The 16,641-nt window shown below is 57.8% G+C and overlaps 1 protein-coding gene across 1 annotated transcript in view; it reads right to left on the reverse strand.

Annotated features, from left to right (window-relative positions):
- LOC117645187 (transcription factor Sp9) overlaps positions 1-15,117 on the reverse strand; it is a 78,879-nt gene extending 63,762 nt beyond the window's left edge. Inside the window, exon 1 of the mRNA XM_034385202.1 lies at positions 14,658-15,117. Within this exon, the coding sequence (XP_034241093.1) occupies positions 14,658-14,663 (6 nt within the window). The 5' untranslated portion in view covers positions 14,664-15,117. The remainder of the gene's footprint in view (positions 1-14,657) is intronic.
- Between the last annotated feature and the right edge of the window lie 1,524 nt (positions 15,118-16,641).

The following is a 16,641-nucleotide window of genomic DNA, read 5'->3' on the forward strand; positions in this document are numbered from 1 at the left end:
GCAGGAAGCTGCTCCCTGATCCTCGAACAAATAGGAGTCGCAGCTCGCAGTCCAATCTGAGAGCCATTTAGTAATTTGATTTCGGGGCCTCGGAGCCGCACCGCTCCGCGCACCTGCGGTCTGTCGGGCGATCCAGAGACTCGCTTCACCCCTCTGTCTCTATCGCACTGATGAGGCTGTCCGTGGATGAGCGAGAGAGACAGAGCGACAAGCCGATCCTCTGTAACGCTCTGCAGGCCAAACCGCCAGGTGCGCAATGGCGGCGATGGCCCACGAGGTCAAACTGTTTTACGACCGGAAAGTGGACCTGGGCATAAATCAGACAAATCAAATCGGTGGCAGCCAGATTTCCTCTCCACTGGTTTAACTCCTCACACGTTCGGTCCGAATGCCATTTAGCGACTCTGGAGCTCAAAACGCGTCCGGGATTTTGACCGCCTGCACCGGTCTTCTGGCCCACTGTGCGCTGCAGACGTCTGACAGCTCGCCCTGGCTTCCGATATCGCTCCAATTTCGTCATTCGGCCACGCCTCTAATTAATGCAACTACTGCACCTGTTAGTCGCCCTAATAGTGCGGGCCGCCCCGCCCTCGCCGCCCGGCCCCGCCCCCACACACGTGTCTCATGACTCTTCATGAATTTGCTTATTTCGGGGGGCGGGGCCGACGGTAGTTGCAGCCGTCAGCTACCGAAGGCAAGGCCTGCTCTAATTTTGGGGTTATCTCCCTCTTCACACCCACCGGACAAAAGGAGAGCGCAGATTGAAAGAGATTGGTGCATGTGTCACGTGAGTCACGTGACTGGGAGAAAGGATTCAGCAGGAACCTTCACCTGGAACTAACCTTACCTTCATAATTGAGTTGTAACTCTCGGTCTCAAAAAATCATCCCAAGTATTTTGAGCACATGTGAAGGAGAGCAAAGAAAATACTACTCACTTTACGAATAGCAATCGCTCTCAACAAAGTGAGTCGCTTGATGCCGCGCATATTACTCTGCGCCCACATACACATCGACATTGCAATTTGTCGGGAAATGCTCTCTAGCGCCACGCGGCCGAGGCGGGCCGAGGGCGGCGCCGAGCTCCACAGAAGCCCAAGAAAGGCGCGAATAGAGGAGAGAATAAATAAGTGAATAACGCTATTGTTGTCATAATGGTGATTACTCCACGCAGCCGGTCACTTTCTGCCAGTCACTGGCGGGGCCCCGGGCGCCTCATGGAGCGCCCCCACGCCCCCCGATAACAAGAGCAGAGCACTTATCGAGCTACCATTAGGCCACGCATATATACGCCCCACGTGGACCTCAGGTGGACCCGCTGCATCCACAAAATTTCTCCAAAGGCCACGTCTATTTTTATTTTTAAAATTATTATTATTTTTGTCAACGGGGGATTTGAGCTCAAACTTTGTGGCGGTAATTTGACATTGCGGCCATCAGGCGCTCGCGTCCCAGAACCAGAGGGCTCTCTTTGATGCCGGTTCCAGGCAGTTTGCTGTGCCTTCTGGCGTGCATAGCGTAGCATAGCGTCATGGTACACTGCTGGAACGTCCTAAGACCGTTGCAAAGTCAAATATTTATCATAACTGCTTTATGAGAATGACTTTTAATCATTTAACAAAAGTTTAAAGAAGTTTAAAAAAAATTACGAAAGAACTCTCTTAAAACCTGACAGAGTATTTTAGGGCCTTGTAAACAAAAGTTGCTTGTTAACAAACGAAACAGTTTGGACCTTTGAATATGCTCAAAATACCTCGTACGCTTTACAGCGAGTAAGTTTAAATGTATTAACTACTCCCTCCAGGTGAACGGCGGCGCGGTAGCTCTGTGGTCGTGACGTCGTGACCAGCCCCTCACTCCCCTCCACTCCCCTTTCCCACTCCCCCCCCCCTTTTCCCGCGGCGCCGTGCGGCACGCGCCCCGCGATGTGCATGCCCACACCTCCAACCCCCGCCCACCTCTCACCACCAGCCGGTAATTGTTTGTACTGTCTGTGAGCGCAAACGCACTTCCATCGGGGAGGCGCACCAAATTCTCCCATTGAAATTAAAGGTAAAATTTTGTTTTCCTCTGTCCAGATGGAATTTTAAAAGTATAGCAGTTCTTTTCAAATCAAAACTATAGCGTCGGTCGACTGAGATTTTTTCATGAGTGGTTGTTTGTACATAGAAGTGCAGTTTCGAAAGTTTTCAAACATATTCTGTTGACACGAAACGTCTGTGGACAATTGTCGGTCACAAATTGGAAACAATTTTACGCATCGTGACAGAGTTGTAACCAGGTACGTAGACAGATTTGATGTGTTGCTTGATTACAATGTTGTCCCCCGAGTTTGCAGTAAAGCACACAATTTGTTTCCGTTTGGTACCAAAATTCGCTCATAGACATTGGAAGTCCCTTTTTTTTTAGTAGCATCGGTGCCGGACGGTCCCCCTGCGGTAGCCATTCCACCCCCTGCGCGCCCAAATGCGGTCGGCCGGGTCGGCCATTTTGACACCTTGGCGGCGAGCGCGGCGCAGGCCTACCCTACCGCGTCACGGTCCGCTGCACCCCCACCAACCGTCAGCACTCTCGAACGGGGAAAAGCAAAGCCCGACTCCGAGTCGCAATACCAAAAGCAAGGAAATGTTCGCCAGGCAAACTAAAGCGTAACGTTACACCTTTCCTCAAGCGTACCGGCGTGACCCGGGGGCAGCTCAAAATTTAACGAATAATTGTTTACCAATTCGTTAAATTCATGAAAAATTCAACAGCCTTGAAGGAGATACGAGGAGAGGCCTGGATAAAGCCCCGGTGTGCGTGTCGGGTCAAAAAGCAGAGAAAATTTAATTGGAGAGATCATCTAAGGTTACTCCAGAGGGAGTCGAGCGGGGAGGAATAAAAAGTCTCGTGACTACAAATATGCCCGGACGGCATATCAAGTGGACGATAAAAACGGCACGAGACTGACCGCGAGCGGAGCGATTACCGAATCAGAACGCGAACCCAACAAACTGAATACACAAAAACACGGCCGTTCAATTACTGTTTCAGGAAACGCAGCCAGTTAGTCCGGCTGCCCCACGCCACTGGGGGCCGCGACACGCTCAGACTGGAGTTCCATTTCTTTGCAATATTTTTAGCATTAATTATAGAAATTTATGTAATTCAATTTTTTTTTAAACATTTTTTATGGTTATCGGCATGTGCCGAAGAATTTTCACCATAATATGGAGAATCTTCACCATGAGACTTTTAGAGTGTTTCGCTGTGCGGGCCGTCAGCAGTTTTGCACGATTTGGAAACGCGAGGCGTTGGGAGGCCAGGTGCAGCAGACGTCCCCCTTCGCCACCTCGTCGAGAATCTGAGCCCCGTTCCCCGTTCGACGGCTCGCATCCTGCAAAGGGCCAGACTAATCACCTAATTGCGCGGGTAAACATGAGGCGCCTAACGGACCAGACGAAAAGCACACTTTTTTTTTCAATCGCCACCGCGGCGGCGGACAGTGTCCGAGAGTCCGAGCGCGCGGGCGTCGGTCGCGTGTGATCGCCGCCAACAACAAGAAGTGGGGGCCGCCCTCGGGGCCGGCGGGCGACGTCAGGCCGCGCCAAGTGGGGCCATGGGCAGGCCATGGGCAGGCACGCCACGCAGGGAGACAGTGTGACAAAGGCAATCAGCACGCGACACTGTGGGTGGCGGAGCAGGGGGGGGGGGGGGTGAAGGGGAGGGAAAGGGGTGAACCACGCCGATGCGAAATTTTTACACAGTTTCTCGAGGACGAATAAGACAGAAAGCTAGGTGGATCGAGTGAGTAGCACAAAAAATGTCTAAAAAAAGGAAAATTTTAAATTTTAACAGCAAAAAAAAACATCCTGCTTCAAATCTAAAACTAAAAGAAGCGACCAAATTAGTGAAAAAATAGGATGAAGTCAAAACGCCAACAGGAAGAGAGCAAATGTAAAGATGGGAATACAAAATTAAAATTAACAACACCATAAATGAAAATCACTTCGATTTTCGAATACCATCGGCTCTGGTGGCACATGATCCTTCTCAAAACTCCCAGGATGTTCGGACTGCGGGAGAAAGGAGAAGAGAGGGAACGGAGAAGGAGAGAGAGAGAGAGAGAGAGAGAGAGAGAGAGAGAGAGAGAGAAGAGAAGAGGCATCGCGTGTGTGATGCGCTGCGGGGCTGTCAGCCGCTGGAGCATCTCCGATGTTTTCATAATTGCGAGCAATTAAGGGGGAGGGCTAATTCTCCGAGCGTCGCGTCGCGGCGTCAAGTGAAACGTCTTGCCGCGCCACGCGGCGCCACGCCGCCGTGCCACGCCGAGCCTCATGCGGCATCATGCACCAGGATGTACCGCCGGACCAGCCGGACCGGACCCACCCGACCGGACGACTCCGCAGCGGTCCAGCGGCGGATGCAACAAAAACGGAGACGGACACGCCGATAAATTCCAGGCCACCGTAAAACGGCGCTGTCATTTCTCAACATGCACTCATTGTTTCACTCCGAAACCGAGTACGTATTCATAACAATAATTTTTTTTTCAAGTTGAATTGGTGCACACAAACGTGAACAATAACAGCACTTGTTTCAGTTTTATTTTTCTGTCGGTTGAAAAGTAATGAATTTTTCTGCAGAATTTTCAGTCAGCCACTTAGCCTTACTGACGTTCCAGCACTATATGCATTACTTTAATTGCAACCCCCTTTCCCCCCCCCCTCTCTCTCTCTCTCTCTCTCTCTCTCTCTCTCTCTCTCTCTCTCTCTCTCTCTCTCTGTGCTTAATCCATTCACCCCCCTCAAGGAGCGGGAATATATTTTCCATTTAAATGCCGGGTTCGGAAAACATGTGACGGGCCTCTGTGACGGCTGCGTGCGGCCGTCCAGCAAAAATCTTGGCGCAGCGCAAAGGAACACCAGCCATCGCATGACACACACACACACACACACACACACACACACACAGAGGCACGCACACACGCACCGAAAAAAAATCCAAGTGAACGCGCCGCCGCGCTCTGAGACCGCGCGACGCAGGGCACCTGTGCATATGCATGCCTATTTATACCACACCAGATAATTTCTTATACGCGAGATAATTTTTTCTTGATTTCGTTGTGCGGGCCGCTTTTCTGTGCGTCTGCCCTGACGTACTACACGACACTACGGCCCCCAGACGGGCCGACAAAAAAAAACAGGGGGAACACTGGAAAAATAAGTATTTGACGGAAAATGTTTAAAAATGAAAGTTCTCGACGCGCACGCAAAGGGGTGTTGTGGTTGATCCAGGAAGGGGGCTATGGGTACGATGTGCCTCTCTCTCTCTCTCTCTCTCTCTCTCTCTCTCCGTTGATCCGCCGCTCTGTCTCTCTCGCACCCCTGCGGGATGTGGCTGCGACAGGGACAGCGCGGCGCGGCAGGGGCGAGGCGGGCCGACCGCTCCGCAGGCGAGCGCGGCGGGCTGGCCTACCCTGGGCCACGCGGGCGGCAAAACCTGTCGACGCGTTTTGAGCGTTGAGTCGCTCAACAGGACCCGAACCAAACGTGTGGCCCCACCAATGGATTCCTCGTTCGGAGAGCGATCCATTGGTGGGGTCACACGTTCGGTTCGAGTCTCATTTAGCGAATCTGGAGCTCAAAACGCGTCCGGGATTTCGACCAGTCGCTATTCTTCCTGTCTGTCTGCCAGCCTGTCCGTCCGTCCGCTTTGACACCGCGTCCACCTGTCCGACGACCTTAGCTGAGGTCACCCAGTCGGCCGATTTCCTAGAAAGTAACGGGCGACGCGCAACTCCAGCGGCTCGGCTAGGCTCGGCCAGGGCACGGCCGTTTCCGGGCCTTGCTGGAGGAGGATGGAAGACGATCGCCCGGAAGCGGCGTGTCACCGAGGAACGGCCCGTCGCTCTGTCTCTCTCGCACCCCTACGGGCCCTACGGGACGCCCCGCGAGTGCGAGAGAGACAGAGCGAGTCCGCGGTGGACGCGGTGTGCGCACGAAGCACTGCTAGCGGAGCCCCGGTTCCGGAACGGCATTGTGTTGAGGCGAGACGGCCGTTCCTAGAACCGCCACTGTTTGCTCTCCGCCGAGCGATTTTCTGTCTCACTCGCACCCGCGCGGAACGCCGGGGGCTTGCCGGGGGAGCGACAGAGACAGAGAGAACGATCGCCCTCGGAACCGCTCGGCTCCGGCAGGCGCCGCGGCCGTATCGGACCGCGCCTTTTGTTTACCTACGACATTTCGCATCAACACTCCGTACAGTGTACTATACGCGCAGCCAGCACTTGAAATTAAATTTTTTTTAACCCAATCATAAGCATGAAAAGGCCTTTGCTTTTTTTTGTTTACAAAGGGGCTGTTTAAGAGAGGGGCCTTCAGCTGATTTCATTGAGGTAGCGCAGCCCGGCGCACGCAGAGATCTTTGCACGCGCACGTGTGAATTGCGTGTGTCAAACGTTCACCTGTGTGTGTGTGTGTGTGTGTGTGTGTGTGTGTGTGTCTACGTGTCACATGTGCGCAGTCTCGGTGCTCCTCTTCTCGGAAGGCAATTACATTCTTACGTGGTTGGTGGAGTGTGCCTTTGCGTGCCCCCCATCTAACCCCCCCCCCCCCACACACACACACACACATTTCCCTCTCTCTTTCCAAACCCGCATCCCCGCGCACTCCAGCGTGAAGTTGATAAGGGAGGCCTTATCGGCAAATACTCCCCCCCCCCTCTATTCTCGTTTTTTTGGGGGCGAGCAAAAAGAAGAAGAAGGAGAAGAATGCAAAGAAGAAAATGGTCGATTTGCCGAACACATTCCCTCTTCCATCAGACTGATTCCGAGAGTCTCGCTCTGTCTCTCTCGCTCTCCAGGGGCGTCCCGTACGGGTGCGAGAGAGACAGAGCGATGAGGAAGACCCTCGGAAGCAGCCTACAGACGGAGATGCCCCGCGGTGGGCAAGGGCGGCCAGAGTCCCTCACGCAACGCCCGTGTTTACATCTCCAGCGAGAAAATGAGGCAGACTGCCCTGCCGTGCCCTGCCCTGGCCGAGCTCGCCTGTCTTGTCCACGTCAGGAAAAGCCCACCAATGAAACCGAAAAGGAAGAAGAGCCCGCAAGAGAGAGAGAGAGTCGCTGGCAGCCATGAAACTTCCAGTGGGGCAAACATCACACGCGTGTGGGTCGGATCCGCACGCCCTTCGTGTTCTGCTGCCAATTGAACTTCAAACGATGTGCGGTGCAAAACGCGACGCGTTTTGAGCTCCAGAGTCGAGAAAAAGGGCTCGAACCGATCGTAAGGCCTCACCAATGGATTCCTCGTTCGGACAGCAACCCATTGGTGGGGTCACACGTTCGGTTCGAGTCCCATTTAGCGACTCTGGAGCTCAAAACGCGTCTGGAGGTTTTTGGCCGCCTCCACCGGCCTCCCCTTTCGCGACACTGGAAAAAACAAATTCCGCACCGCGAGTCTCCGAAACCGCGGTCACACAGTAGCGCTGCCGCTGTTGATCGCTTCATCCGGGGTAACCGGCCGGCCGTCTATTCGCGGCGAACAGCCAGGCCGGCTCCGAACCCCGTCGCTCTGTCTCACTCGCACCCGTGGGACGCCCCAGTGCGAGAGAGACAGGCGGTGCCGCGGCGTGCCGTGCGTGGGTGTTGATGCGTGTAAGTAACGGGTGGGTATCGCGCGGCCGCAGCGACGCACCCGGTCGGCCCACTGTAGGGGACCGCAAGCCCCACTGTGCCGCCACACTGTGCCGCCACACTGTGCCGCCACACTGTGCCGCCACCGCCTCGCCACCTAATTGTCGACCCAATTCATTTAGGGTCAGCTGCGCGATGGCTGAGCGGCCCGGCCGGGCCCTGTGAGGGAAGGGAAGGGACGCTCGCCTTTCGTCAACCATCGGCAGCGGCAGATCCTTGTCGACGCGTTTATCCGCACGTTACACAAAAAAAAAAATCGCATGTTTTTTTTCTCAGTCACTTTGAAAAAAATTTCTCAGCCACTTTATTAAGTTTTCTCTCAGCCACTTTTCTGAACTTCTCTCAGTCACTTTTTTGAAGTTTTTTCCCATCGTCTTAGTAAGTTTTTCTCAGTTACATTTTTTTTAAATTCTCAGCCACTTTTTTCAGTTTGTCCTTTTTTTCAAGGTTTTTTTTTCTCTTAGCTTTTTTTCGCATTTCCTATTTTTTTAATTTTTTGAAAGTTTTTTTTTCTTCAATGAACGCACCGGTTATTTTCCATGCTTTTTATCGCGGGGATCAGGTTTTCCCGGTCCAATTTTTCCCAGGCGGCCCAAAAGGCGGCCCTGATGGAGCCAACAACAGCGACGCACCAAACTGGCCCTGCTGGCCCCGCTCGCGCCGCCAGGACGCCGCCAGGCCCGTGTCTGATAGATCGGTCATGTTTCCCAAAAGAGGCGACCGTGTCCCGGAATGTAAATTCCGCCTTCGGGCCCTTGGCCGGCCTTCGGGCCTTTCGGGGGGTTCGAGCGTCGCTGGAGCGTCGCTGGAGCGTCGCTGGAGCGTCGCTGGAGCGTCGCTGGAGCGTCGCTGGAGCGTCGCTGGAGCGTCGCTGGAGCGTCGCTGGAGCGTCGCTGGAGCGTCGCTGGAGCGTCGCTGGAGCGTCGCTGGAGCGTCGCTGGAGCGTCGCTGGAGCGTCGCTGGAGCGCTGGAGCGTCGCTGGAGCGCCGCTGGTACTGCCTGGCGGCCTGCTTGATAGTCAGGCAAGGGGGTGGGGTGTGAACTGTTCCAGGGACCTAATGACGGTGTCACAGCCCGGCCCGACCCGCGGCCCGACCGCAGTAGACTGATTCCGAGAGTCGCTTTCGTCCGCTCTGCCTCTCTCGCACTCTGGGGCGTGCCGTACAGGAGCGAGGGAGACAGAGCGGCTCTCAGTGTGCAGCCCGCCGGTAGAGAAACGAGGTCGGAACACAATGTCGCCACATGTCGCGACCCGGAAAATTGGTCGAGCGCGTTGGGAACTTTGACAAGCGGCCACCTCGGACGAGGAAAAAAGACCCGCCGCACCTGTTTAACAACATGCGCGCGCGAAAAACAAAACTCAGCCGGCGCCTAGGCGTCTGCCTAATAGCTGATAATGACTAATAGGATTGGCTAGGTAAAGGCTCGCCGAACAATGCCTGAGCCTCGCACTCGTAATTGGCCAACGCGAAAAGGACCCCAACTCGCGGGGCTTCCTTGCGGCAGTTGGGGCGCTCTTCACCGCACACAGCAGACTGATCCCGAGAGTCGTTTTCGTCGCTCTGTCCTTCTCGCACTTGTAGGGGACGCCCCATGAGCGCGAGAGAGACAGAGCGACGAGAACGACTCTCGGAATCAGTCTGCAAGTCGTCGTGACTCACAGTACCGCGTCGCAGGGGCGTAAGGGTTACGGCCTGCAGTGCGGTAGTGGCATGCCTGCCAACCTATCCCAAGCCAGGCTGCCCTCTTCCCGGATTCATCCCGCAACAGTTGGCACCACTGTAGTAATTGGGTGACGGAATGGCGCAGGCTGGCGTGCCGCACGCCCTAACTGGTTGCGGTTTCTGTTTGGGGCGAGCCGCTTGGGTTGGCAAGCGTGCCTTCACCGTTTTGCGGCGGCCGCGGGAATGTTTTCATCGGAGGTCCTCCATGGTGTCGTTTTGGTGTCGTTTCGGCGGCAAGCTGTTTTGAATAGACCAAGGTCCACGAAGTCGGCAAAGTCCTCGACGGCGACGTCCTCAACGACGGCGACGTCCTCCACAACCGCGTCGGCGGCCTTGCCTCGCCGCCTCTCGAAGGACGTGACTCATCGCCAAGTTGGCATCCGTGGCCGACCGGTTAATCTACCGCCAAGATCGGCTGTTGTTCTACACGCAAAGGCGAGCCACCCTCCAGCCTCACGCCTCGGCCGCCTCGGCGTGCGCACCTCGCGCACCTCGCGCACATTCGGAAATTCTTTTTTATTATCGAGCTGTATTCCTTGGCCCGGGCATGGGAGGCTCCACGCGCTCCGCGCCAGCGTGGCCAGCGCGGCCAGCACACTGAGAGTCGTCGCTCAGTCTCACTCGCACTCATGGAGCGTCCCGTACAGGTGCGAGAGAGACGGAGCGACGAAAACGACTCTCGGAATCAGTCTGCAGCGCGGCCGGCCGGGTCCCTCCACTTTGCCGTAATGATAGCAACCGGCCGGGGAAGGTGTTCGGGTGTTGAGCGTGAGGGCCCGGCGCTAGGGTCTCCCCTCGCCCGAACGCCGGCGGAGCCAGCCCGGTGGACACCCTACAGTCGCTGACAATGTTTCTGAGCACACGTCAGCCAGCCCAGAGGCCGTGTGCACAGAAACGATGTCACGGACTTCAGCCCGCACAGTGGGCCAGAAGGCCGGTGGAGGCGGTCAAAATCCCGGACACGTTTTAAGCTCCAGAGTCGCGAAAGTGGACTCGAACCGAACGTGTGACCCAATGGATTGCTCTCCGAACGAGGAATCCATTGGTGGGGTCACACGTTCGGTTCGAGTCCCCTTTCGCGACTCTGGAGCTCAAAACGCGTCTTTTGACCGCCTCCACCGGCCAGGCCATGGCCCACTGAGGCGCGGCGAGGCTTGAGCGCGCAAGTTTCGAACGAGGAGGTTCAAGCAGGAAGCAGACAGGTGTAACATGTGCCTGGCTGGCCGCGCAAGCCTATTGGACGTTACGATCGGCCTCCGGCAAGGAGCACTGCGCCACGCCGCCACGCCACGCCACGCACGTCGGGAAGGCCGTGTTCACGGTGCGGCCGTTATTTACAGAATCGACACACATCTGATAATGCGTCGCGCATTCCTTGCCTCTGCGGCTCCGCAGGCCCCGCCTCGCCCCGCCCAGCCGGCCATGCGTCACGCGGAGAACAGGGAGACAAAATGACGTCAACAAGAGCGATTCAAGTCGAAATTCGGCCAAAACGGCACCATTTTGTGTCATTTTGACCTGATTTTGTCCGTTCGGCGGCTATCCGACTTTCCATCCGGTCCGCTCGCGTTTACATTGTTGTTTTTTCGGAAAAGCCTCGTGTTGCGTCGAATGCGCAGCGGGTCGGGGAAGCTCCGGGAGCGCGCGCGGGGCGCTAGAGCTCGAGATGATGGCTGTGCTGAAGGCAAACCGGATCCACGGCGAAGGCACGGCGAAGGCCTGCGAGGCGAAGATGGCTGCCGACACCGTTTCACCTTCGGCCGCGTCGTTTTCAAAACTCGTGCATCGGCGCCACGGAGTGAGTACGTGAGGCGACGCCTGGCAACGCCGCAGCAATTTGAGCAACCCGCTGCATTCGGCACCACACTGTGGCACCACCACACAGCGGAGCAGTGTTTTGAATTCACCTGGCCTGACTTTTCAACCCTTCATTTGATGACAGCTTTCTTTCGGACGGCACCTTATCTGAAACCCTCAGCTTGACAGGGCCTCGCGTCAAATTTTCAGAGCTCGGTCCCCGCCCTAAACACGGTGCAATCACAATGAGCTTCCTGCAAAACGAAGGCCGGCCGGCCGATTCACCAGCTCTCGGCTCAATGAAAGTTTGATGGGTTATTGGCGAATCGATGATGCTGACCCGGTCGGTCCCACAGTGGGTCCCACTGGCCCGGCCACCGAGCCTGGCGTTTGTAGAAGACTGATTCCGAGAGTCGTTTTCGTCGCACTGTCTCTCTCGCATCCACATGGGACGCCCCTTGAGTGCGAGAGAGACAGAGCGAGACTCTCGGAATCAGCCTGCTATGGCGCCGCCGGTCTGCCCATTGATGCCGCTATTATTTTGTGGCGCTGCACCAGTTAACCTCACTAATGCAGGGGCGGCAGTGTACCTACCGATCACCGACAGTGGATCAATAATTTCCGACGGCATTAACATCTCAAGACCCCAGTGGCCGCCAGTGGCCGAACGGGGTGAAATAATTAACGAAGCGCCCCATAACCTCACCTGCCGGAAGGGTGCGGCGCGGCGGGTTGTGCCGCGGCGGGGTGCGGTGGAAAATTGGCCTCAGTCCAAACAGACGGGCAGGGCACTACACTGGTAGCCGCGCGTGCGTGCGCGTGCGTCTCCGAGACACGCGAGGCGAGCACGGCGCGGTCATCGCGCGGGTTAGGGAAGGCGCAGGTGGGGCAGAAAAACACTGCTGCCAGTGGGCCAGAAGACCGGCGGAGGCGGTCAAAATCCCGGACGCGTTTTGAGCTCCAGAGTCGGTGAACAGGACTCGAATCGAACGTGTGACCCCACCAATGGATTCCTCGCTCGGAGAGCAATCCATTGGTGGGGTCACACGTTCGGTTCGAGTCCCATTTAGCGACTCTGGAGCTCAAAACGCGTCCGGGATTCGGACCGCCTCCACCGGTCTTCTGGGCCGCTGTGCGGCAGCGCCCTCGGCGAGTGCATCCGAAACACTGTTTATCTCTCGCGTGAGATTGCGCGCACAATCCTTCTGCGTGCGCCCAGGCCAGCCCAGGCCAGCGCAGGCCAGGCCTACCTGTAATGACGTTTTCGTGCGAATAATGTGACTGTATCTGAGCGTCTTAGAGGTTAGTTACGCCCAATTACCGCAGTCAGCGGTTAGAATAACGAGTCGGAATGAATGTGAGAATGCCGCGGCCCGTCGCGCACACTACACTAGGCGCAGGCCGGGCAGGCCGAGCTGCAGACTATGAGAGTCGCCCAAGGGGAAATCACAGTGAATTTCAGTGTACAAGTCCGATGGATTTCAGTTGAATTTTGATGAATTTCAGGGCAAAAAAACTGCCGAATTTTGAGATGAGTTTTGCACTCATCGGTGTAAACAAACTCTAAGTGTCTCATGGTGAAAGGCTACAATTACAATTGTATTATGGTGCATATTTTCTCCATGCGGCGAATGCATTTTCAGACGTAGGTGACAAAATCAGCGGTGCCAACGTATCAAGGAGAATCTTCACCAGAAAACTATTATAGCTTGCCTTTCGACCCCCGACGACAAAATTGCAGTGCGCCAGCGAGCGGGATACACATTTCAAAGACAGTGGAGCCGCAGCCTCAGGACGTGTGTGGCGGAGGCCGGCCCGGCGGGCGTGGCCTGCGGCAGACTGAGAGTCGTTTTCGTCGCCCTGTCTCTCTCGCTCTCGAGGGGCGTCCCGAATGGGTGCGAGAGAGACAGCCCCGCGGACGAGGTCTAAGGTCACGACCACCATCAATCAGGGGTCCTCAGGGAAGCGCCGGGCCTCGGACGGCCGGGACAGCCGAGCCATTCGGGGGAAGTCGCTTCGTCGCTCTGTCTCTCTCGCACCCTCGTGGAGAGCGCCGTGAGTGCGACAGAGACAGAGCGACGACCCTTCTGAACCGCGGCGCCACCAGGCTCTCGGCCCGACGGCGGTCTCTGCACAGCACACGCCGCGCTTCTTGAGGTGCTCATCAATGAATGCAGTAATGAACCGGCTGCTGCACTGTGGCTGATGGATGTCTGTGTGTGTGTGTGTACTTGTCGGTGTGTGCGAGAGCAAGGTAATGTCCACACACTAATGACGTTTGCTTAGGGGCGTGAATTTCTCTACTCTCCTTCCCCTACAGTCTAAAAGGCCATAAGCCTCGCGCGCCATGAATCAGCGTGCAGTCATTACCTGGCTTTTAAAGGGATGAGAAATTGGTCGAGCGGCGGGCACGACTTGGGGACCGCCCTGCGGCGAGCGAACCGCGCACAGTGAGTGGGCCAGAGGACCGGTGGCGGCGCTCGAAGTCCCGGACGCGTTTCTAGCTCCAGAGTCGCTAAATGGGACTCGAACCGAACGTGTGACCCCACCAATGGATTGCTCTCCGAACAAGGAATCCATTGGTGGGGTCACACGTTCGGTTCGAGTCCTGTTTAGCGACTCTGGAGCTCAAAACGCGTCCGGGATTTAGTCCGCCTCCCCCGGTCTTCTGGCGCCTCAAACAGTTCCACAGCGCTGCCACAGCCGTCTCGACCGGCGAGACTTTGCCATTTCTTTCCGAGTCTGTTTCCGTCGGTTTCCTTTTCCTTGGCCGGGCGTCGGCGCGTCAGAGGGCAAACGCGGCAAACGCCCTACCTGTGCAACCTGTGCCCGGGGCCTCCGAGTCGGCCAGGCCGGCCAGGCCGGGGGGCACCTCTGGCTCTGGCCGCCCTCGCTGCCTTTGGCTGCCTTTGGCGGCCACTCTGGTGGCAGAGGCTGACGCTTTCGTCGCTCTGTCTCTCCCGCACTCGTGGGGCGCCCCGTCCGGCCCGTCGGAGTGCGAGGGAGACGAGGCACTGTTTCAGGACCAGCCTCTCGGGGCAGCGGCCCTCAGGTCACCTCATTACGACCCCCGGGCCTCTCGGGCCTCTCGGCCTCTCGGCCCAACGAGACCGAGGGCCCCGAGGAAGAGGAAGTCGTACCGGCGCGCGCAGAAACAAAAACAAAACACCCAGGCGGCATTCGGAGTTGGTCAGCGCACAGTGGATTTGCCAGAAGACCGGCGCCGGCGGCACAAAGTCCAGACGCGTTTTGAGCTCCAGAGTCGCTAGACGGGACTCGAACCACGCGTGTGACCCCACCAATGGATTCCTCGTTCGGAGAGCAATCCATTGGTGGGGTCACACGTTCGGTTCGAGTTCCATTCAGCGACTCTGGAGCTCAAAACGCGTCCAGGATTCGGACCGCCTCCGCCGGTCTTCTGGCATGGCAAGTCCGCTGTTCGGCGCGGTCCTCGGAGACTTACATTCATCGTGTCCGTCGGCGACCCCCGCTGCTGTCCGGGCTGCTGTCCGGGCTGCTGTCCAGGCTGCTGTCCGGGCTGCTGCCCACTGGGATGCTGCCGGTGGTTGCTGTCCTGCTGCTGCCGCTGCTGCTGCTGTCCAGAAGCCTCCTGCTCCGCGGGTCCTCGATCTCGACTTTCCTCCAGCTTGGGAAATTTGGGCGGACACAACTTGAAAGCACCGGCCGTCGCACTTGGCCGCCGCACCGGCTCACTCGGCCATCGCACTCACAACACCACAGCACTGGTCACTCACACCACACCACTGACTCTACGTCAAAACAACGAACGGGATTCGAACCCACGCAATGACACTCGGATCACGACCGCAATAAGGCGGTGCGCTACGCGTGGCTACGCGGCGGTCGTCGGGCAGGGCCTAGCAGGGCCTCTGCGGCGACGGCTGTGGGTGGTCGCTCATGGTTCGGACGACGCCGTGCTTCGCCGGGCCGGCAGCGCGCGCGTGGCTCGGGCGGATCGACGCCGTGCTCCGGCGGTCGAGACGTCGGGACGTCGGGTCGGTCGGGACGGCGCACTTGTGACCACAACACCACCGGGCGCGGAGTGCGGCAGCGCGGCCGCGCGGCGTGGAACGGAAAGGCACGCGTGGAGGGAGCGTCGGCCTGCCGTCGGCCTGCCGCCACTCACCGCCACGGCGCGGGGCTCGCGGACGCCTCGCGGACTCGCGGACGGGCCTCGCGGTTCGGTTCGCGGTTCGGTTCGCGGTTCGGTTCGCGTTTCGCGCTTCGCTTCGCCGCCGGCTCGCTGCAGGACGCCCCGCGCGCGCAATGCAATGACGTGATAGCAACTGGAGTGATGGGGATATTGAGGGGTCCACCTTTCCAAGTGCCCTCCTCTCCCGCCGCCGCGCCCCGCCGCGCACCCGGCTCCCCTTCCCCGGCGGGTACCTCAATTATCCCCACTTTTATATCTATATACACGCTACATGCACGGCCTGCCTTCGCCGCGCTGCGCCGCGCTGCGCCGCGCGGTGTGAGCGCGTTTTTGGTTTTGTTTCGCCTATTCTCCCTGTAATTCCGGCATTCCTCCCGCCGGTTCTCCCTCGCCGCCGTCTTCCTCGGCGTCTTCGTCTCCCTCCGGTTCCTCGTCCTCGCCGTCCTCGCTCGCCCGTCCGCTCCCCCCGTGCCGTCGGTGCCGTCGTCTCGGCTCCGCGCGGCTTCGCGAGAGGTGGGGGGATGAGGACCCCACCCCCTTAATAGCGCCGCCACGCCAGCGCGCTCTGGCGGCGGCGCCGCGACGCTCGGCGAGACTCGGCCGGCCGCCGCAGAGGGCGCCACCTGCCGGTTTCGCGACAGGTGGCTGCAGGCGCCGCGGCGCGGAGATTCGCACGGAAAGCAACGCTGGAAGCATGGAGAATCTCTATGCTGGAAGCTCCGCGAAAGCCCTTTCGGAAGCACGCCACAAAGGACACCAAGAAGCTCGCGAAAAAGCTCGTTGACGGCGACGGGACGCCAAAAGTGCGCCGACAGTGCTTACGCTGGAAGCACTCCAATACCGACATCATACCAAAAGCACGCCGAAAGCTCAACGAAAGTTCGGCTGGACGCTAACGAAAGCTCACTGAAAGTTCGGCTGGGTGCTCGGCCGGAAGCTCACCGAAAGCTCGCCGAAAGCACACCGAAAGGTCACCGAATGCTCGCCGAAAGCTCACCAAAATCTCGTCGAAAGCTCACCGAAGTCTCGCCCCTCGGAGCGCCGGCGGGGTAGGCAACCCAACGGGCCTCGCCGTGCCGCGGGAAGTGGGCCGCCCGTTCGCGGGCGTTCCCTGTCCGGACGGGCGACCCTCCTGCAGCCACTGCACTGCACAGCGCAGCTGGGGGCGCCTTGCACTGTGGCCGCCGCAGGTAGCAGACCGCACTCATTCCGAGAGTCGTTTCCGTCGCTCTGTCCCTCTCGCACCCACGCGGAATGCCCCATGAGTGCGAGA

This window comes from Thrips palmi, unplaced genomic scaffold (assembly GCF_012932325.1).
Source record: "Thrips palmi isolate BJ-2018 unplaced genomic scaffold, TpBJ-2018v1 HiC_scaffold_18, whole genome shotgun sequence".
NCBI classification, from domain to species: domain Eukaryota; kingdom Metazoa; phylum Arthropoda; class Insecta; order Thysanoptera; family Thripidae; genus Thrips; species Thrips palmi.